Raw genomic sequence first — 20,744 nt, forward strand, 5'->3', positions numbered from 1 at the left:
CCTTATACTCTCAATTCTATCGATTTGTCCCCTTGTACTTTAGCTCGATATCACTTTACCCCCTTATACTCTCAATTCCATCGATTTGCCCCCTTATACTTTGGTTCGATATCACTTTACCATCTCTACTCTCAATTGCATCGATTTGTCCCCAGGTACTTGAAAAATTGTCTCAATGTGGCCCTTGCAGTTAGTTTTCACATCTTTGACCTTAACACCGTTTGATCTAAGTTTGAAAATTACTAAAAAGTCAACCCTCCTAGTTTAAATAATATTAAAAAAAAATTCAAGACAACGAAAAAACATAGTCCACGACGTCAGCCACTATTCATGTATAATTTTTTTTTAATTTTTTTAATAATTATTTAAAATGGGAGGGGTGACTTTTTTGTAATTTTCAAACTTAGATCAAACGATGTTAATGTCAAAGGTGTGAAAACTAACTGTGTGGGCCACATTGAGACAATTTCTCAAGTACATAGGACAAATCGATGCAATTGAGAGTAGAAGGGGGTAAAGTGATATCGACCCAAAGTACAAGGGGGCAAATCGATGCAATCGAGAGTAGAAGGGGGTAAAATGATATCCTGCCAAAGTACAAGGGGACAAATCGATACAATTGAGAGTAGAAGGGAGTAAAGTGATATCGGGCCAAAATATAAGGGGGAAAAGTGGAATAGATTATAAAAAGAAAAAAGAAAAATAAAATCCTAGAAAGAAATAGTGAAAATGAAAAAGAAAACGATATATGATCGAAAAACGTACTCTGAGAAATTTTAATTTATAATTCTTATAACGATTCAAAAGGACAAAATATTTTTTTATGAAATTTGAATGAATTATGGGTAAATTGGAAAAGTCATCCTAAAGTTAGGCTAAAAAAGAACAACCCCACCAGTCCCTACTCACTAAAATTTCCTTGACGTTTGTTCCCGATTACACCGACCCTCTTAAATGCCAATTTGATCTCTGCTGACGTGATTTTTCTTTATGTTACTTTTAAAGACAAAAATTACCATTAAAGGAATAATGGTAATACAAAAAAGTTGTGGATTGTGTTATTTAAGAAGAAAAAAAATCCTTATAAAAAGTCATATGAGGGTAATTTTTCTTTATACAAATTAACATAAAGAAATGTCAAATCCGCATGGATAGAATCGACATTTTTTAGGAAATATTCCCCGAAATAAATAAAAATGTGAAAAATCACTATATAAGGAGTTTGTGTAAGTTGGAAACAAACGTCAAGAGGATTTTGATAATTATGAATAGGAGGGAATATTTTTATTATTGAATAAATTCAGGAAGAGTTTCGTAATTTACCCATGAATTTTCAATTCCAAAATCAAACATTTTTGTACCGAAATCGGAAAAAATCGAGAATCTCATTCTAATTTATGTTCCTGATTTGTAAAATATGTCATTCTACATTTTCGTTGCGGTTGTTAACAACTTATTAATTTCAGGGGTTGCTTGTAATTATGCAAACAATGAGGGTCTTTTTTCGTAATCAGGCCTTACTTCAGGGGCTCCTTGTAATTTGCCCTAGTAAGTAGGAAGAAATACAGTTCGGTTTTGAATAGTTCATTCCCAATTCTCCATCTCTTCTAATTTTAATTCATTCATTTATTTATTTATGAATTTGTATTGTATTTGCAGCCGTCCCAGTAGAAGACAAATGGAGGGCTGGACTACGATAATACTCCACCCCTCTTTAACTACAACAGCTACCAACACTTTGATTTGTTCGATGTTCCCACGCTTTCGCAGCTTCGATTATATCCATGTATGTTGTAATAATCCCACACAAACAAAAATTTCAACTGCATATGGATCGTAGCTTCTTGCTGTGGGATTCTTGATGAGAATCATGCCTCGTTCATCACTTGAAGGTACGCACACCCAAATTCTTTTGTCGATTTTCAGACAGCCCCTTTTCATTTTTCTTTAACATGTTTTGGCTTTTGTCGGAATGATGGTGGTTTCACGGTGGCGAAAATTGTTTCTCTGTTTTGACAGTGGCTGTGGTTTTATTGATAAATATTGCATTACAACCTAATATTACTGAGTTTTTTGGAGTTTCTGGATATTGCTTACAAACTGTTTGATTAATTGCTTCATAGAAACTAGAGATAGAGAATGATGTTGTTCAACTCTGGCAAGTGATTTTTATTTGTGAATTTCAAATCTTTTAAGATGTTTTTTAGTAATTGGATTTTGCATTAGTATAGTTTTCGTGGTTAAGTCTCCAAAAGTATACTACTTTGTTGAAGAGAAACTCTTTCTTCTTACATGATTCATGTACGAGAAACAAGTAAAATCTTTGAATTATTTTCGCCTTTATTATCGAAAAAAAGACTGATTGATAGATCAACATTTCAAGTGAATGCAGTGATTTCTCCATCAGCATCACTCGATATGCAGAGTTCGACGTCGAAACACCCTTCACCAGCTCTCTTCTTTTTCCTCGGTGGAATAATATTACTCCTCGTATTACTGATCCTAATATTCATCTTCCGAAAAATTATCAAACCAGCAAAAGTGAGGATGCTCATCGCTCGAACAATTAAGCAGCCAGGTTTCTTGATTCGGTAGCTTCAGTCTTTAAAAAAGTAAATAGTTTCGAAATTATTGTCTAATGCTGAATTCTATTGCAGTTACAAAAGATGTCCTAAGTGGTAATCTTCGTACAATAACCTATTTCCACTTCAACACACTGAAGAAGGCAACCAAGAATTTCCACCAGAATAATCTGCTCGGTAGAGGTGGATTTGGACCAGTATACTTGGTAACAATTAGTAAATTGGAACCGCATTTCTGATTCCGATCCGGAATTTTCCGATTTTGGAACAGTATTTTTCATTCCGATTTTTTTTAATGGAATTGGAATATATATGAGATTCCGATTTTCGATCCAATTTTGAATTCCAAAAATTCCGATTTTTTTCCCAAAAATTTCACTTGTAATATAAAAGTTATTATCTATTTAACATTTTATGTTACTAAATATTCCAACTTTCTGAACTTTTATCCGAAAATTTCCTATTTTGGAACAAGTTTTTTCATTCCAATTTCCGAAATTCCGATTTCCAAATTTTCCGATTGTTTCTGGAACGGAATTGGAATTAGTTTTCCACTCCCGAAAAAAAATTAGATTTTTTTACAAAAGGGCTAATTCTGATTTGTATCGGTCCGATTTCTGCCTCTAGTAACAATACACGAAAAAAAACATGTTTTAATTTCCTCCTTTCTTGAAATAGTAATAGAACATCTTTAATTTTCTTTCGATTTTTAACAGGGCAAGTTAGAAGATGGAAGGTTAGTTGCAGTAAAGAAACTCTGCGTTGAGAAATCACAGCAAGGCGAATCGGGATTTCTTGCCGAGGTCAAGACAATAACGAGCATACAGCACAAGAATCTCGTACGTCTTTTAGGTTGCTGTTCAGACGGAGCTCATAGGCTACTTGTGTACGAGTACATGAAGAATAGGAGTTTAGACCTTATCATCTACGGTATATATATTTTTTGTCTAATTCTTTATTTGCTATTTGGTCCTAAATGATTTTGTCTGAATACGATTCTTTGGTCGTATAATGCAGGAAAAAGTGATGTATTTTTAAATTGGGGCACTCGGTTACAGATAATACTTGGGATTGCTCGAGGCTTGCAATATCTACACGAAGATTCGCACGTGAGAATTGTACATAGGGATATTAAAGCGAGTAACATTTTATTGGACGACAAATTTCAACCTAGGATCGGAGATTTTGGTCTGGCTAGGTTTTTCCCCGAAGATCAGGCTTATCTCAGCACCACATTTGCTGGAACCTTGTAAGTACTCTCTCTCTCTCTCTCTCTCTCTCTCTCTCTCTCTCTCTCTCTCTCTCTCTCTCTCTCTCTCTCTATATATATATATATATATATATATATATATATATATATATATATATATATTACATAATCTTCACATTTTGACAGAGGTTATACGGCACCCGAATACGCCCTAAGAGGAGAACTGTCTGAAAAAGCAGACATATACAGTTTCGGTGTCTTGGTGCTAGAAATTATTAGCTGCAGGAGAAATACCGATCTCAAATTGACATCGGAAATGCAATACCTCCCCGAATATGTAGGGCCCACATCCTTTAAATTTCCTCAAAATTCTTCAATTTTTTTGTATTTTTTTTAACTTTCTAATATGAACGAATATACTTTCTGTGCAAAGGCATGGAAGCTATACGAGAAGTCCATGTTAATCAATCTCGTGGATCCAAGGATACGAGAGGATTGTTTAATCGAGAAAGATATACTGCAGGCGACACGTGTCGCGTTCTTGTGCCTCCAGCCTCTGGCCAATCAGAGGCCGCCAATGTCTGAAATTGTGGCAATGCTGACATGCAAAGTCGAGCTCGAAGGAGTATTGCCAATGAGACCGGCTTTCTTGGAGCGCAAGAAAAGGGTTAATAATGACGAGAAATTTTCGTGGGATTCGATTTCCGAGCCTTACCCTTCTCCTGTGAAGAGCGATTCTCCCTCATTCCCTCAGTATCACAAGTAAGAATTCGTTCGAGGAAAAAATAAAAATAAAAACTTTTATATATTTATTTATTTATTCGGCTGACTTATTGCATTTTGGAAAAAATCCAGCATGTAATATGTGTAGATAAATAAACTTATATGGTGGTGGTTACCATTTTTGGCTTGCATCAAATTCAAATTGAAGATCAATTTTTTTTGCCTGTGTACATATATTGGTATGCTTTGTTATTCTTCACACGCACACGCACACGCGCACACACACACACACACACACACACACACACACGTGGGAATGGACAGCAAAAATTGAGCTGGAGAAAGTCAAAACAGATTGGTTGGATATAACCTTCTCTTACACAGAGGTTGCTCCTTGTCTAAGTTTGATAAAATGTGCCAGCAGGTAATGTTTGTCCAAATTTGGCCAATCCCTATTAATAATGTGTGTCAAATACTTGGTATATTTTCACAAGATTGATCATTTTCTTTAGAAATTTCATCAATACTATGTGTAAATTTTTAGAGGGTTACTCTTGTGATTATCTCGAGTCCAAACTAATTGCACATTCAATCAGAACTCGAATTACTGAAAATTTTATCATATATAAAAGAAAGAAACAATAGGACCAACCCTACAAAACCCTAAGGATAATTTTGTAATTCTTTCTCTACTAATTTTTTAATTGTTATTTTTCTTTATTATCTCATTACAATAGTTTGCCGCTTTCTATATTATTCAACTTTCTTTCTTAATGGTATCTTCAAAAAAATCTATTTTTTTGCTATACTAATTTCTTAATTATTATTATTTATTATTATTTTTTGCTTTTTTAAATGGTTCATTTATTTAACGATCAATTTCATAGAATGAAAATTGAGTTTATATAAATCTTTTGTTGAGTGTGTTTGTATTATCAAATTTATATGAATGTTGATATTTTACTGTAGTTTCAATAGATCACTCATAAATTTTATTTTTATAGTATAATATATTTCTTATTATAATTGTTATTGTCACGTGTTAAAAGTTATGTTCATATACACAAATAATTTATAAATTGAAAATAAGTAATATGAAATTAAAACATAAAGAATTGTTTGAAATTGAGAGCTTGAAATAGCAAATGAAAGTGACTTTATAGAGATGGGAAAAAAAAAAAAAAAAAGTGGGACAAAGAAGAGTTGCATGCATGGGAGAATTGCTGACTTTTGGTTGGATCAAAACAGAGATGACCTAATTAATTAATGAATTGAATTTTGCCTCTGCATCTTAGCAGAAAATTAAATGCTGTTATTACCTATATCAAGAAAATTTAAATTTAAATCTAAATATGTCACATCAACACCTAATTAATAACGAATCGAAACCAATTATCCATGTACATATACAATATAAAAATAAATATGAAAATTCAGAAATTCTATCTTGTCCGTTTGTGGCAGTGAAAGAAAAAAAATAAAAAAAATTCAATCCTTCAAGAAAATCAAGATTAAGAATTTCAATTAAATACATTTAGCATTCTTTAAATATATAGGTTGTAACACTTACCCCTTAATCAACAATTTAGTATAACTTTGACTTTAATAATGTGACATTTTTTTTTTCATAATGCCCCTCCAACCAGTGTGTGTGTGTGTATATATATATATATATATATATATATATATATATATATATATATATATATATATATATATATATATATATATATATATATATATATATGTATATGTATGTATATATTGATGGATTCTTATAAATATACATATTAATCAATGGATATCATATATAGTTGTGTGTGTTTACCCCCAAATTAGCAAAACCACACACTAGTGAAATAACTACCCATTTGTTTTATGACAAAATAAAGAAAAAAAAAAGAAATTCAAAAGACAAGGATGAAGAAAGCACACCAACTCTGAATTTAAATATATTTTCTCTAGCTAATTATTAATTAAAATATCCATAAACTAATCACCAATAATTAAGAGGACAAATGCTCAAGCTCAAGTGCTCCCAATTCTCAATTAAAAACAAAAATTAACAGACTTTTCTTTATATAAATCATGAACTATATACATACATAGCTACTTCATGGAAATATATATATATATATATATATATATAGATATATATATATATTTAAAAAAAGTGAAGAGAACCAAAAGAAATAAGCCCTTCAAGAGCAGTGAGAATTAAAGATAGCAAATTTATGAAATAAAGCTGAAAAACACAAAAAAAAAAAAAAGGTAGCAAAATACTAATTAATTAATTAAACTATATATAGATTACATGCAAATTATTCTCTATTTATATATATAAATTCTACCTATTGTGTAAGGGGTTTGATCCAGAGGGAACGAGGCGTTTATCGTCTTCAACGTTCGGAATCTTGTTCGACGAGCTCATGTACCTCGAGAAACGCAGCATGATCTTTGAGTTTCTGTTTCTTGCTGCGGAAGCTGATAAGGCCGTGTTTGGCTCGTGAATATTCTTTTTTATATTATCCTTCGGAGGGAGGAAAAACCGATATTCTTTCCCCGTAGAAGTAGTGTTGGTAATAATAATCTGATTGTAGACAAGAACAAGTAGGAGGAGAGAAACCCTCATTGTGAATTTTTTTTTGAGGATGTTAGATAAAAGAATATGTTTCAAAAATGGATTATGATGTAAGAATATATTATATACTTGAAAGTGACAAATTATTATTATTATTTAATTTTTTTTTAATTGGGGGTGGGGGGGTGGAAGAGCAAAAGGAAACAAGTGTTTGCAGGTTTAAAGGCAATAACTATTTACAGTGGAATTTCTGATGCATCAACATCTTCATATATCAGAGAGAAATTTCTCTCACCAAACTGCATTTATTGCATTTTTTGAATACCATTTGACATGAAAATTAACACTAGGTAAAACATTATGCTCACCTGGGATTTTAGTTTTAAATGGAAAAATATATATACTCTCTCTCTCTCTCTCTCTCTCTCTCTCTCTCTCTCTCTCTCTCTCTCTCTCTCTCTCTCTCTCTCTCTCTCTCTCTCTCTCTCTCTCTCATGCATGTCATATTATATGTATGGTCTATGGAATGGGTCCTAATGGTAGGCACCTGAAAAATGAAGGAATTAAATAATAACAAAGAAAATATTTGGTATCAAGTAAAAGAGAAGGGGGGAAAAAAGCAGTAAAGAAATTGGAGGGGCTTTACTGCAAAATTAATATTTAATACAAAGAAGGCAGAGAAGCGTACATGCATATTTATAGCTACCATAGCTTTTGAACTGTAGAGCCATAATTTGCCTTTGATTGTACAAATTTATTATGTCTGCATCCATTTATTTAAATTTAATTTTCCAGCTTATTAAATTATTTTTTTATTACATGAGTTGCTTGATTTATTACGACTACGAGTCAACTCAATAATAAATTATGAGCATCTGCCGTACCGTCAATAAAAATAATAATAATTGGTACTTGATTATTAAATTAATTAAAATATATCAATCAAAGCTTATGAAACTTGACCTTAGTCTAAAAGCATATTCGAATGCATACCATAAAAAAGAGAGGTCAAAATATTGCTTATAACTTAACAAGAAAATTGACCATACAAAGTTTGGTGGGTAGGTATAAAATAAGTTGAGGGAAGTTAGCATTACATAAATATACACACATAATAGTATATAAAGTTCAAATGGACCAAACCATATAACTTAGACGGAGGACACCAGATATCTTAATTAGAGAGCTTAGACTAGCTGTTATCAGTATATGAATAGATGCATTCCACGTATACAGTGGAGAGTACATGGAGATGTTATTTACAAACTTTAGACGGAGAAGTATACACGCATGAAAAATATACAGTGAAGAATACAAGGAGAGCTTAGTTATGAAACTCAATTGTGTTCAGTGGTTTTATATTATAGGATACTACATATTCACAGTTATATATCCCCTAAATTATGTAGCTAAACAAAGTGAACTAACAACTACTGTTCATATTTGTCCACAAGTGCATTTACAAAATAAGTAGTTCTGGTTTTCCAAACGACTATTCTGTGTGAATGTGTACGATTGTGTGTGCGTGTGTGTCACTATATGGGTGTTGTTTGCGTGACGGTGTATGGAAGAATTTCGACGATGATAAAAACGAAGAGTGAGAGTGGAGCAGATTTGAAGGGGTACGAAAGATTGCAACAAACACGGATAGAGCTAGTGATGGAGAAGATCACGTGAATAGATCGAGAACTTTTAGCAAAATGTCAAAACTTCAATGCGTATTTAACAAAAATGCCCCTTGAGATGCTCTATATATACATAATAATGTAATATGTCTAATATATGTAAAATGGACAAAAGTGACGAACTCAATTAATTTTGTCTATATAATAAAAGAGCTTACACATTAAATATATTTGTCCATTCAACTTTGTGTCGGCAAACCCAAAGCTCTTTTGAAATATAATGTTTTTTTTTTACATGAAATGAACAGTGGCCAACACATATACATGAATCAGGACACACATGTAGTTCTTCATTTAGTCGATACAAACACATAATTTAAATTAGTCCTAATTTAGTTTGTGACTTTTCAAATTGTTAAAATTACGGAATCTATATCCAAATTTTAATTATATACAATGCCTGAAATTAGCTAATTAATATTCAATAAATAATTGCAAAACCAGATCTGAGATTGTGTCAAAATGATCAAAGACTAGCGGTCGTGTAATATAAGTAATATGATAAATTACGGCCACTTACTATCTAAGTTTAAATTACGAAAAAATCTATTATGTTTGGGTTATTATAATTACCCCACCAACTATGTTACTCTGTCAAATTCAACAAAATCTTCTAGATTCAGTGGAATATTCTCTAGTTTGTACTTGTTTTGTGCAAAAATGTAGTTTCTGATGCACTACAATCTGATATTTTCAAGCCAAGAAACACATTTTATGATCATCTTTTTCTTTTTTTTTAAATGTGGAACTCGAATGTGGTAAAAACTAAAATGGGTACAAATTGGAGGATATTCTATATAATCTAGAAGATTTAACTAAATTTGACAGTACAAGGGTGACGTGTAAAAAGATTTATAGCTGATGTATAGTTGTAATTACTCAAACATGATAGTTTTTTTTCTCGTAATTTGACTTTAACTCGGGAGGTTGACCGTAATTTACCGGAATTAATAATAACTCAATCTTATGGGCCCGCCCACTCTTATAAGGCCATGGGTTTGATACATTTTTTAAGTGGGCCGAGGTATCAATCTTAAACATCACATTGTTTTTTTTCTTTTAATATTGGAGGCCACTATTTTGAACATCATATTTTTTTCATTTGTTTTGAGGATATTTTTCTCATTTTAATACCACCAAAGAAAATGAAAAGAAATGACATTAATACTCTTAATGAAAATTAAGAAAAAAAATAAAAAAAACAAAATATATTTCCTTTATTTAAGACCACACGTCAAAACCGACAAACCCTTCTTCTTCTTCGTGGTATTAAACTAAAAAAATTGTGGTACATTTAGCATTAAACTAATCAAATATTGAGGTGGTCTTGTAACCGAGAAAAAAATGGTCTTTGAAATAGCCGTCCCGTTTAGTATTTTTGATTCTTAATTAAGAATTCATAAAAGTTCTCATGTGAATAGGGGCCAAAAACTGAAATTAACAATGGCTGCGGCTATATGCAAGACTTAAACCACTTGTGCAAGACCAAATTAATTTTTTTAATGTATAAATACTATAATACCCTTACTTGTTAAAAAAAATAGAAAATTCAAAATGTGCAATACCAAAAACTCAAAAACAAAAAAAAAAAAACCCTATTACAAAACCACAAGACCAACTCTCATCTTCTCCATCAAAACCTTTTCTCCTTCCTCATCTACAAACCCACAAAACCTAAACATTCAAAATCATCAAAACTCAACAAATCTTACAAAGATGGTAAGTATTGAGTCAGAAGACATCAAAATAGAAGAATCTACGGTGGAAAAACCCAAGAAAATATGCATTTATGTGTTTTTTTAGCTAGAATATCGTTTTTCCAAAAAAAAAAAAATCCCGTGCAGACACAGTCGACATGTACATGTCGAATTTTATAGGCAAAAATCGACATTGAGATGTCGATTTTTCTAGTAAAAAATCGACACCTTAGTGTCGAAATTTAACTGTTAGCAAAGTAGTCCAAATATACTAAATTTCGACATTAAGGTGTCGAATTTATGGACATATATTCGACACCTTAATGTCGAAATTTAGTTGTTTCATATTTTTTTAAAAAAAAAAAATCCCGCGCACACATAGTCGACATGTACATGTCGAATTTTATAGGTAAAAATCGACATTGAGATGTCGATTTTGGAGTAAAATATCGACACCTTAGTGTCGAAATTTACTATTAGCAAATTAGTCCAAATATACTAAATTTCGACATTAAGGTGTCGAATTTATGGATATTTATTCGACACCGTAATGTCGAAATTTAGTTGTTTCATATTTTATTATTATTTGTTATTTGGTCTTGCATGAGCAAATAAAAGTCATTTAATTTATGGGTATATTTGTCATTTCATCTTAATAAAATGGAATCTTTTGGAATCTTTCTTTAATTTGGTCTTGCACAAGTGGTTTAAGTCTTGCATATAGCCGCAGCCATTAACAATTTCAAAAAAATCCAAACTTTTTTCATCGGCGAAAATTAAAGTTGATTTCAGTTACATTCCCAAAAAATAATCTCAAACATTACAGTTTCGGAAATTGAAATGTAATAACATATTCTAAAGTTAGAATTTTTTGAATAAATCGACAGAAATTGAAAATTCTATTTTTTTTATCACCTATAGTACAAAATAGTAAATAATAATATTGTTAGTATAAGTATAACTTCCGAAAATCAAAATCAAATCGAAAACCCTAATCTAATGTATTCCATTAGTACAAAATAGTAAAACCATACACAACATTTATTTCCTTTATCAGTGGTAGATTTCCACCAATTGATATTTTTCCACAAACAATTGAAATTCAATTTCATAATCTGTATCTTCAATTTTGCAAACTTATAAAGTTCTTCGGTCAAACCCTAATCGATGAACATACAAAATCCTTCAAATTGTATCTGATTAAATAATCATATTGTTATTACAAGTATAACTTTCGAAAATTAATATATGGTCAAAAACCCTAATTTAATTGCGCATTTCAATTTTCATTCCAAAAAGCCCGAAAAAAATCAAAAAAATTACAAATCAAAATAAAAAAAGTTATTTCAAAATCGAAAAAATGATCGAATCAAAATCAGCGAAATTCAGAAATTTCGTTCCATTTTTCGATTCAAAGAGGTAGGTGAAAAATGCAAACAAGGCTTCCATTTTAGCCCCCTTTACCTTGTTAGAAAAAAACAAGAAAGAAGAACATGCGTTTCTTCCACATATGGCAACTTCTTCCACCATTCCCAAAAACAGAAACCGATTCAAACTTCTCTCTGTATTTCTTTTTTCCCTCTTCTGCTTATTCCTCTTCATCAAACGAGCTTTTGAATCCAAACCCTTATTTTACGGAGATCTCATCTCTCTAACCCCTGCCCCCCTCCTCCTTCTCTCTCCTCCTCCTAGATCCACTCAGTTTCATGAAAATGCCGATGGTTTGAGATTAAGACCACCTGCTGTTTCTTCGCAAGTGTCCGATCCCGTCGGTGATAATGTTGGCGGCGATATTACAGCATCCTCAAAATTGTCTGAGCCCGAGGTTAGAGAAACAGTCCCGGCGGCAATTTCATCGGAGCCTGAGTTTGACGACGATTCCGGTGAAATTACCGGCGAGCCCGTGTCGGTGGGTGATGATTCGACACTGCCCATCTCATCAAAATCCGATCTTGACGACAAAACTGCTGTGAAAACCACGGCGCCGTTGGTTTCATCGGAGCCTGACTCTGGCGACGATTCCGGCGAAATTACCGGCGAGCCCGTGTCGGTGGATGATGATACGAAACTGCCCGTCTCATCAAAATCCGATCTTGATGACAAAAAATCGATCTTGGTTTCGTCAGAGCCCGACTCCGAGGACGATTCCGGAGAAATTAGCGGCGAGCCCGCCTCGTCGGAGGATGAAACGACACTGCCTGTATCGTCAAAATCCGATCTTGACGACAAAACCAGGGTGAAACCAGGAATTTTCATCGACACTGCGGTAATGGAGAAATTGAGGAATTGTGATGTTTACAAGGGAAAATGGGTTCGAGATGATGTCTACCCGCATTACCAACCGGGTTCTTGCCCGTACGTAGACGACGGTTTCGACTGTCAGGGAAACGGAAGGCCCGATTCCGACTATCTGAAATGGAGATGGCAACCAGATGACTGTGATCTTCCTAGGTTTGAAGATCATTACCTAAATCTGTTAAGTCTTGTATTTTTTTTATGGGGATTAAGAATTAATTGTGATTATCTATGTAATATATATAAATTCTTTGATCATATCTTTGCTTGCATTTAATATGGTGACTTTGCTTAATTAAGTAGTGGTTTTGGGTGTTGTCTTAATTATATGGCCATGTTGACTTTCTTTAATTGCCTGTCCTAGGTAATGAAACTAGACATTTGTGTCGAATGTTATCTTCTTAGATAGAGTCTCGATGAAGTAAACCTGTCCGAAAAATTAAATGCAATGGATCGCCTTTCACTTTGCAGTTTTAGTTAAGTTGGAATAGCCGATGTAAGATGTATACATTTAGATTGAATGGAGTACTAGAATCTTTGATCATTTTGCTTCATGTTAATTGTAGTGTATCGTGAAATTTCTAAGTCAAATTTAATTTATAAAGAGACAATTTCCCGGATGAATTCGTGAGTACGAAATTCGGACAACAACGCATGATCTAACTTGTTGAAGTCTCTCTAATTTCAAGAAATCACAGTGAATAACATTCTTCATCATGTTAGTCTTGCTGGATTTATTTATTTATTTTTGAGCCTGTGTGTGTTTGTGTAGGTTTAATGCAACGGACTTTTTGGTGAGACTAAGAGGAAAACGGCTTATGCTCGTAGGAGACTCTATGAATCGAAACCAGTTCGAATCTCTACTGTGCCTTCTTCGTGAAGGTTTACCCGACAAGAGCAAAATGTACGAAGTCCATGGCTATAAAATTACCAAAGGAAGAGGCTACTACGTTTTCAAGATCGAGGTACCTTTCTCACCCGAGGAGCTAACTACAAAGAGAATATAAAATCATAGTCTTTTCATCTTAATAATTAAAAAAATAAAAATCACGCAGGATTACGACTGCACGGTGGAATTTATCCGATCCCATTTCCTCGTTCGAGAAGGGATTCGTGTAAACGCACAAGGGAATTCGAATCCCACTTTATCGATCGACCGAATCGACAAGACAGCTCGAAGATGGCTGAGAGCTGATATTCTTGTTTTCAACACTGCCCATTGGTGGACACATGGCAAGACTTCTAAGGGGTATGTGTGTGTGTGTGTGTTCGTATTTATGTTCCAAATTTTCGTGTAAGTAATTATAAAGTTTTGATGCAGCAAAAATTACTACAAAGAAGGTAACTTTATATATCCCAAGTTCGATGCTGTGGAAGCGTATAGAAGAGCAATCAAGACTTGGGCTATGTGGATCAAACGAAACATAAAACACGACAAGTTGGTGTTTTATCGTGGCTACTCGTCTGCTCATTTTAGGTATCGGGTTTTTTCTTTTTCTTTTTTTTTTTTTTCGATTATGGGACTTCATATTTTAATACAAAATGGTTTAATTGTATATATATATGATGTTAGAGGGGGAGATTGGGATTCTGGAGGATCGTGTAACGGTGAGAAGGAACCCGTAATTCGAGGGCCGATTATTGATAGTTATCCAGAAAAGATGAGGATTGTTGAGCAAGTTCTTAGAGAGACGAAGGTGCCGGTTGTTTTATTGAACGTGACACGGTTAACTAATTACCGAAAAGATGGGCACCCTTCGGTTTACGGTAAGAATGTGACTCTTCTGAAGAAGGTGTCTACACGAAGACAAGATTGTAGCCACTGGTGTCTGCCTGGTGTACCTGATGCTTGGAATGAACTTATATACACCTCTTTGGTTGCTACACAAACTAGTTAGTTTTTTATTTATTTATTTTATTTTATTTTATTATTTTTTTTAAAGAAAAAAAGAAAATATTATTGGGTTTATAGAGAGAGATTTGAAAATAGAAGTCAATGCCACTTGGGACTATGTTATTTATAGGAACATAAATTGTTTTTTTGTAGAAAGATTCGAATTTTGATAAAAGTGGAAAAAAATTTCGGCGACGCAAGTGAAAATGTGTGCTCGTATGCGACGGAAATGTATACACACTGAGGCCTCGTTTGGTATTACTGAATAATGACGATATTTATATTTAAAGTGGATACGAGACGGGTAGGAGTACAACAATTTGCGTCGAAGCATTGCCAATTTAATTTTTTGAATATGCTCATTTAAAAAATTTAAATTTTGAATATTGTTCAAAATCTTGTGAGCAAATTGATTCATATTGTTTAATTAATAATTATAATATAAGAAGGCAAAATCTTTAATGTGTCTGGTCATAGAAAAGGGGGGCAAAATATTGATGTAGGGACCTAGGAGAAATGGGCGAAAGAAAATGAAGGGCAAGAAAAAAGTGACCGTTAAAGTTGAATTTTATTTTTGGTTAAATACGAACTGCACCCATGTACTATCACTATTATCGCATATACTCCATATACTACAAAATGTGACAATAAGACCCTTTCCGTCAAGCCATATTAAAAATCCATCCCTTTTGAAAGTTGAGACCATTACACTAGATATTGGACAACTCCGGACGAAAGTACCCCTCTAGAAGAATCCACCCCTTATGAAACTTGATCGACTATTGCACTAGATGCTGGACAACTTCGGACGAAAATACCTCCCTGGTTGTGTATAACATGTGTTCTTTCTTTCTCTCTTGTACTCAATTTACTCTCAAATTTTTTTTTTTCATTTTACGTCCAAATACTACATGACATATTTTTCTACAACCGACGATGCAATCAGAGTGCTACGTAATAAAGTAACAAAGTTGGTCAAGTAATAAAGTCAAAAAATGTCTATTTATATCATATAAATATAAGGGTAAAAATATAACTATGCTTCATAAACTAACGATATTAGAGATTTGAAGGCTGAACGTTAAATTAAATGGCCACTTTGTGATAGTTTATCGTACGGGGTGTATGCGACAATGGTGATAGAACATGGGTGCAATTTGAATTTAACCTTTTTTTATTATATTTTATTTGTTTTAAGTTGAAAGTTGAAAGTTGAAAGCCATAAAATATATAGGGTTGTGAAATCCCATAAAACCAAGCGTGACCGGTTTCCTCGGTCCCCTCCCTACTTCATCATTTCACATGTCTTGTTGATGACCATTGTCTCTTACTACTAATAATTTTTTTTCCAACAAAAACAAAATAAAATAAAAACTTTTTTTAATCTCATAAGATGTATTTTAACTTTCTATCAATCTTATTAAACAGACAATCTCATATGTGCACTGAATAAACCACGAACGAGTTCAACACTACTTCATTTGTGTTGGCAGGAGAAATCAAAATATCATTATTAGACGTCGCAATTTTCTATTTCACTAATAAGGCCACCTTCAAGCAACGCGTAAATGTATTAAAACTTGTATATTTAGATCATAAAGTAATATTTTCTTAAAAATATTTATGATAAAGTAATTAACTTATAAATTTGGGAATATTTAAAGGGCCCATAAATAATTTTTTTTTTTTTTTAAATCCCCTCCCAAACGGGCCCTATACTTTCCTTTCATTCTCTCTCTCAATCTCGCCGCAAAATCCTCTCTCTCTCTCTCTCTTTCTCTCTCTCACACACACACACAGTTTCTCTCTCTAAATCTGCGGATTACAAGAGAATTTTGTCTTACGTTTTCTTGCAGAAATACATACACATCCCATAAATGTACATTTTGTTCTTTGTGCTGGAGTGAGTGTGTGTCAGTGTCACCCACTTCACCTCAATCAACACGCACAAAAACACACCCCCCACCTGTTCGACTGAATGCATCAAAATCAGTCTCACAACAACTGAAAGAGATGTTGGGCTTTTTCTCCAGAAAAGATGTCAGGAAAATACTCAAGCGCAAAGACAGTGACGCCGGCGAAAGAGGTTCCCTTCTCTCTCTCTGCCCTTTTTTTTACCCGTAACTGTGGATTCACGCTTCTTTAATGGAGTATTGCTTTCTGTGGCAGTAAATTTCTGAAATGCTTTCCTTGGTCAGAGCTCTACTTAATGGAAGTGATTTTCTGCTATATATATGTTCGGTTTAATTGTTAACCTGGGATTTAAATTTGGTTTGCAAGACTGGATTTTTAATTGATATACCAGAAATTCACAACAGAAATGTGTGCCACCTTCCTGTTAAATTTATCTATAAAATGCTGAGCAGTAATTACTGTAAAAGCTCTAATTGTAAAATCAGTAAGTATTAAAGTGGATAAGAAGAGAGCTCAAGTCAAGTCATAAGATCCGGTGGGGAATGTCAGTATTTTGAGTGAATTTAATTTTTTCTTTAAAAAATTATATCCCATTTACAAGAAACATTCTCTCAACTAATAAAGTATTATCGATTTTAGTAATTCCATAAATTCGTCGGTTTAACGCGCACACCAATTTGAGACGTTTGATATTCGTTTTATGAATCTGACCTAGAAAAACTGGCTCTAGTTGTTTTTTTTTGGTTGCTCTTATTCATTATTTCGTGGTGTTTCGATTCACAAGAATTGAGTTCGTAACGTTTAGAAACTTAGGCATGTGAATGAGAAATGAGTCGGTAACTCTAAGATCTAGTGATGTAACTAGAAAGTTATTTCTTGCATTAGGGTGGCAATACTAATTTCTGTTACCATATAATAACCTCCAAAAATCGTCCAACGACGAAATACATAAATAGGCAAGTTAAGATACAGTTGCAAAAGTTACCCAGAACATTTATTTGGCCGAAAAGTGATATTTCACCTGTGTGGGACATGGCTTAACTATACGCAGAGAACGAGATACAAAAAGGCATTGTAATAATAATGTATTGATAGAGATATAATCGTTAAGTTATGGCTAGCTATTGTAATAATAATCTGTTTGATTATCCATTACCTTGCTTAACTATTTCCTTTCTCTTTTTAAGGTAGAGCTTTGGAGGAATTACGCTCTTCCATGTTTAGTAAATTGCGTTCGATCGGTGGGGCCAAACGCCCGCAACAATCACTATGGGGGCCCACTGTTGCTCTTACATTTAATTTTTTGGCTTCTATTAGTATTATCTTGATGAACAAATTGGTAAGCCACGTTTCTCTTTCTCAAGCCTCGTGCTTTGTGCAAATTATTACGCAAAAAAATTGAAGGCTCTTAATTACATCTTTTTTTTTCTTGGTTTTGTTCAGGTACTTGTCAACACTGGATTTAATTATCCGATTTTCTTGAGTTTTATTCACTATGTAGTTAGTTGGTTAATAATGGCGATTTTAAAAACTCTGTCGATTCTATCTCTGTCTGCTCCGTCAAAGTCAACGAAATATTCTTCCTTGTTGTCTCTTGGTATAGTTATGTCTCTCTCCACCGGTTTTGCGAATGTTAGCTTGAAATATAACAGGTGACGCGTTATTTCTTCCCTATTAATTTTGCTTGTGAGCCTTCTTATTCTTCTTTCATTTTTCTTTTTTTCTTTTTTTTTTATTTACCTCTCATATTGGGAAGACATGTTTTTTTCAGTGTTGGATTTTATCAGATGGCTAAGATTGCAGTGACCCCAGCTATTGTTTTAGCTGAGTTCGTGCTCTTCAGGAAAAAAATTTCGACTCAAAAGGTATCTATATCTCTAAATATATATTAATTAGTTGGATTCATCGTTTTCATTTCATTTTTCTTTTCGTTGTGAATGATTAATTTATTGTAGTCGCTTCAAACCAAAACTTACAGCATTCGTCATCATTGGCAAATATTGGAATTTGGGAAGCTTTTGGGCATCTGTTTCCATTTTATTTTGGGGAAATATTTTTTCGGAGAAGAATTTGAAAATAAAATAAAGTTCGTTTGTGTTTTGAGAAGAGACAGATTATACCGTAGTAATTAAACGCATGTCTAAAAGGTGTTGAAAAAATGTATTTTGGAAGAATAATTTCAAAGGTAAAGTGATTTTGATTTGTACTTTAGTGAATACAATTTTTACTGGCAGCAGTCAAATCATGTTTGTAACAGAGCGAAACTTCTGAATTTTTTTTGGGGGGAAAGTTTTTGAATTTTTGTATAAAGGTAAAATTCATTTCGGGGAAAGAGTGAAAAGAATTTGAAATATGAAACAAACATGGGCCAAGATAAATGCTCATTTTTCCATTGTCAGTGCTAACCAAACATGAAGTAAGACCTGATTATTTAATTAATCGTGGCCTATCTTTACCAACCAAATAAGGCATTAAGTATTTGGGAATCCTTGCGTAAATTTTTATGATTTTTGTAGGTGCTTGCACTTACTGTAGTATCAATCGGTGTTGCTGTCGCTACAGTAACAGATCTTCAGTTTCATTTCTTCGGTGCTTGCATAGCAGTAGCATGGATCGTACCAAGTGCAGTTAATAAAATACTGTGGTCTAATCTCCAACAACAAGACAACTGGAGCGCCCTAGCGTAAGTCGGGTTAATTTTTTAAATATATTTTTTTTTCGTGAAAACATAAATTTTTCAAGATTGGAGTTCTTACATGTCGTATTGTGACAGGCTAATGTGGAAAACGACACCTATTACTCTGTTCTTTCTGGTGATGCTAATGCCATCACTGGACCCACCTGGTGTGTTTTCTTTCGATTGGAATGTTTATAACTCTGCGATTATCGGTGGCTCGGCTATTCTCGGTTTCTTGCTTCAGTGGTCCGGTGCTCTTGCTCTTGGGTAGTTTTTTCTCTGCCCTTATCTTCGTTTTTTCCGTTCTTGATTCGCCTTTAAGTAGCTATATTATTTCCTCTGATAAAATCCCTTTTCCGATTATTCAATATAATTAAAAAACACCAAAAGGGTCGACGTAAAAAAAGTTGTTCTTGATCTCCAAATTCTTCGTCTTTGTCCCGTTGAAGCTAATATTTTGACGTTTCTTTTCGTATTATTAGAAATGCATTAAACTCTTCTCTCTCATTCTTAGGGCAACCTCGGCCACGACACACGTAGTTCTTGGACAGTTCAAAACATGTGTAATTCTTCTAGGAGGGTTTGTTCTGTTTGGTTCAAATCCGGGACCCACGAGCATTTCGGGAGCAGCCATTGCTCTTACCGGAATGTCTTACTACACGTACCTCAACTTGCAGTCGAGACAGCAATCCGCCAAGGCATCTTCGAGGCAATCTACACTTCCATTATCGAAATCTAAGCTAGGCAAGGAAGATGGTGGTGATGTCCACGTGGAGGTGGTGGATAACACGCTGGAAGAGCAGAGACCGTAACTATATCGACTCTGGTGAAAAGGCTCCTTTTTACTCTCTAACTCTGCTGCGTTCCTTTTTTTTTTACCGAGTTCCAATTTTGAGTCTGGTTTTTTTAATTGATTCTCTTGGTTCTTTGACACTATTTAGTATTTAGTGTTTAATATTGATACCCTAAAGGCAAAATTCGATATTCGATATTCGATATTTTTCTTTTTCTTTTTCTTTTTTTCCTTCTCATTTGGTTGATCACGTTAAGAAGGGCTTGTAAATGCTGAGCAATGAAAATTTTATTAGTTCAATTGATTAGTGTATAATGTATATATTATTGCATGCTTAACTTTGGTTCTCTATTAAAGATTTTTGTATTTTTTGCAATAGAGAAACCTGCACCTATCCATATATAGGAGGTGTTCAATGTACTTGGTAAACTTCCAAAATTCCACTCTCAACTAAGAAATTGTTGGCAGAAAATTCGAATTTAGGTTAAATGACACCCAATACGATTCATCAACAGAACCAATTACAAAATTGTAGTCGGTTAATACCTTAAGCGACTACTAATACGTAGTTGATCACGAATCCTATTTAGATCCGCCCGAAACCCGTCAACAACCTCCGCCGACTTACTACTAATACGTTGTTGGCGCAATTTAATTAAAAAAAACCCCCTAGAAATGGTCCCCTTCCTCGCC

General features: G+C 33.5%; 3 protein-coding genes across 7 annotated transcripts; all 3 read left to right on the top strand.

The window, feature by feature from the left end:
* The first annotated feature begins 1,571 nt into the window (after window positions 1-1,571).
* On the top strand, window positions 1,572-4,745 carry LOC105958133 (cold-responsive protein kinase 1). 2 transcript variants are annotated; one of them, XM_012982139.2, is made up of 7 exons: window positions 1,572-1,892; window positions 2,393-2,578; window positions 2,658-2,788; window positions 3,299-3,512; window positions 3,600-3,831; window positions 3,979-4,129; window positions 4,226-4,745. In XM_012982139.2, exons 1-7 carry the CDS (start codon window positions 1,862-1,864, stop codon window positions 4,556-4,558), a joined length of 1,278 nt encoding a protein of 425 aa, XP_012837593.2. In that variant the 5' UTR covers window positions 1,572-1,861; the 3' UTR covers window positions 4,559-4,745. The 2 variants fall into 2 exon arrangements, with proteins under 2 accessions (XP_012837593.2, XP_012837592.2); XM_012982138.2 differs by having other exon boundaries at window positions 1,573-1,892; window positions 2,384-2,578.
* Window positions 4,746-11,868: 7,123 nt separating this feature from the next.
* On the top strand, window positions 11,869-14,874 carry LOC105958132 (protein trichome birefringence-like 5). The gene is made up of 5 exons (XM_012982137.2): window positions 11,869-12,929; window positions 13,546-13,738; window positions 13,829-14,022; window positions 14,095-14,250; window positions 14,347-14,874. The coding sequence occupies exons 1-5, from the start codon at window positions 11,989-11,991 to the stop codon at window positions 14,669-14,671; spliced, it is 1,809 nt and encodes a 602-aa protein (XP_012837591.2). The 5' UTR covers window positions 11,869-11,988; the 3' UTR covers window positions 14,672-14,874.
* Window positions 14,875-16,401: 1,527 nt separating this feature from the next.
* LOC105958131 (nucleotide-sugar uncharacterized transporter 2) lies at window positions 16,402-20,381 on the top strand. 4 transcript variants are annotated; one of them, XM_012982134.2, is made up of 7 exons: window positions 16,402-16,753; window positions 17,769-17,920; window positions 18,025-18,233; window positions 18,353-18,446; window positions 19,098-19,264; window positions 19,355-19,525; window positions 19,773-20,381. In XM_012982134.2, the coding sequence occupies exons 1-7, from the start codon at window positions 16,681-16,683 to the stop codon at window positions 20,068-20,070; spliced, it is 1,164 nt and encodes a 387-aa protein (XP_012837588.2). In that variant the 5' UTR covers window positions 16,402-16,680; the 3' UTR covers window positions 20,071-20,381. The 4 variants fall into 4 exon arrangements, with proteins under 4 accessions (XP_012837588.2, XP_088680243.1, XP_012837589.2 ...); XM_088824117.1 differs by having other exon boundaries at window positions 16,510-16,753; window positions 17,773-17,920; XM_012982135.2 differs by lacking the exon at window positions 16,402-16,753 and adding an exon at window positions 17,098-17,116.
* Window positions 20,382-20,744: the final 363 nt, after the last annotated feature.

Source organism: Erythranthe guttata, chromosome 10 (genome assembly GCF_056151865.1).
Source record: "Erythranthe guttata isolate IM_541 chromosome 10, IM_541, whole genome shotgun sequence".
NCBI lineage: Eukaryota > Viridiplantae > Streptophyta > Magnoliopsida > Lamiales > Phrymaceae > Erythranthe > Erythranthe guttata.

Coding starts and splice junctions, on each gene's coding strand:
- LOC105958132 (XM_012982137.2), top strand. CDS start 11,989: ATGGCAACTTCTTCCACCATTCCCAAAAACAGAAACCGATTCAAACTT. Junction 12,930..13,545: donor GATGACTGTGATCTTCCTAG/GTTTGAAGATCA, acceptor GTGTTTGTGTAG/GTTTAATGCAACGGACTTTT. Junction 13,739..13,828: donor ACTACGTTTTCAAGATCGAG/GTACCTTTCTCA, acceptor AAAATCACGCAG/GATTACGACTGCACGGTGGA.
- LOC105958133 (XM_012982138.2), top strand. CDS start 1,862: ATGAGAATCATGCCTCGTTCATCACTTGAAG. Junction 1,893..2,383: donor GCCTCGTTCATCACTTGAAG/GTACGCACACCC, acceptor CAACATTTCAAG/TGAATGCAGTGATTTCTCCA. Junction 2,579..2,657: donor TCGAACAATTAAGCAGCCAG/GTTTCTTGATTC, acceptor ATTCTATTGCAG/TTACAAAAGATGTCCTAAGT.
- LOC105958131 (XM_012982134.2), top strand. CDS start 16,681: ATGTTGGGCTTTTTCTCCAGAAAAGATGTCAGGAAAATACTCAAGCGC. Junction 19,265..19,354: donor GACAACTGGAGCGCCCTAGC/GTAAGTCGGGTT, acceptor GTATTGTGACAG/GCTAATGTGGAAAACGACAC. Junction 19,526..19,772: donor TCCGGTGCTCTTGCTCTTGG/GTAGTTTTTTCT, acceptor TCTCATTCTTAG/GGCAACCTCGGCCACGACAC.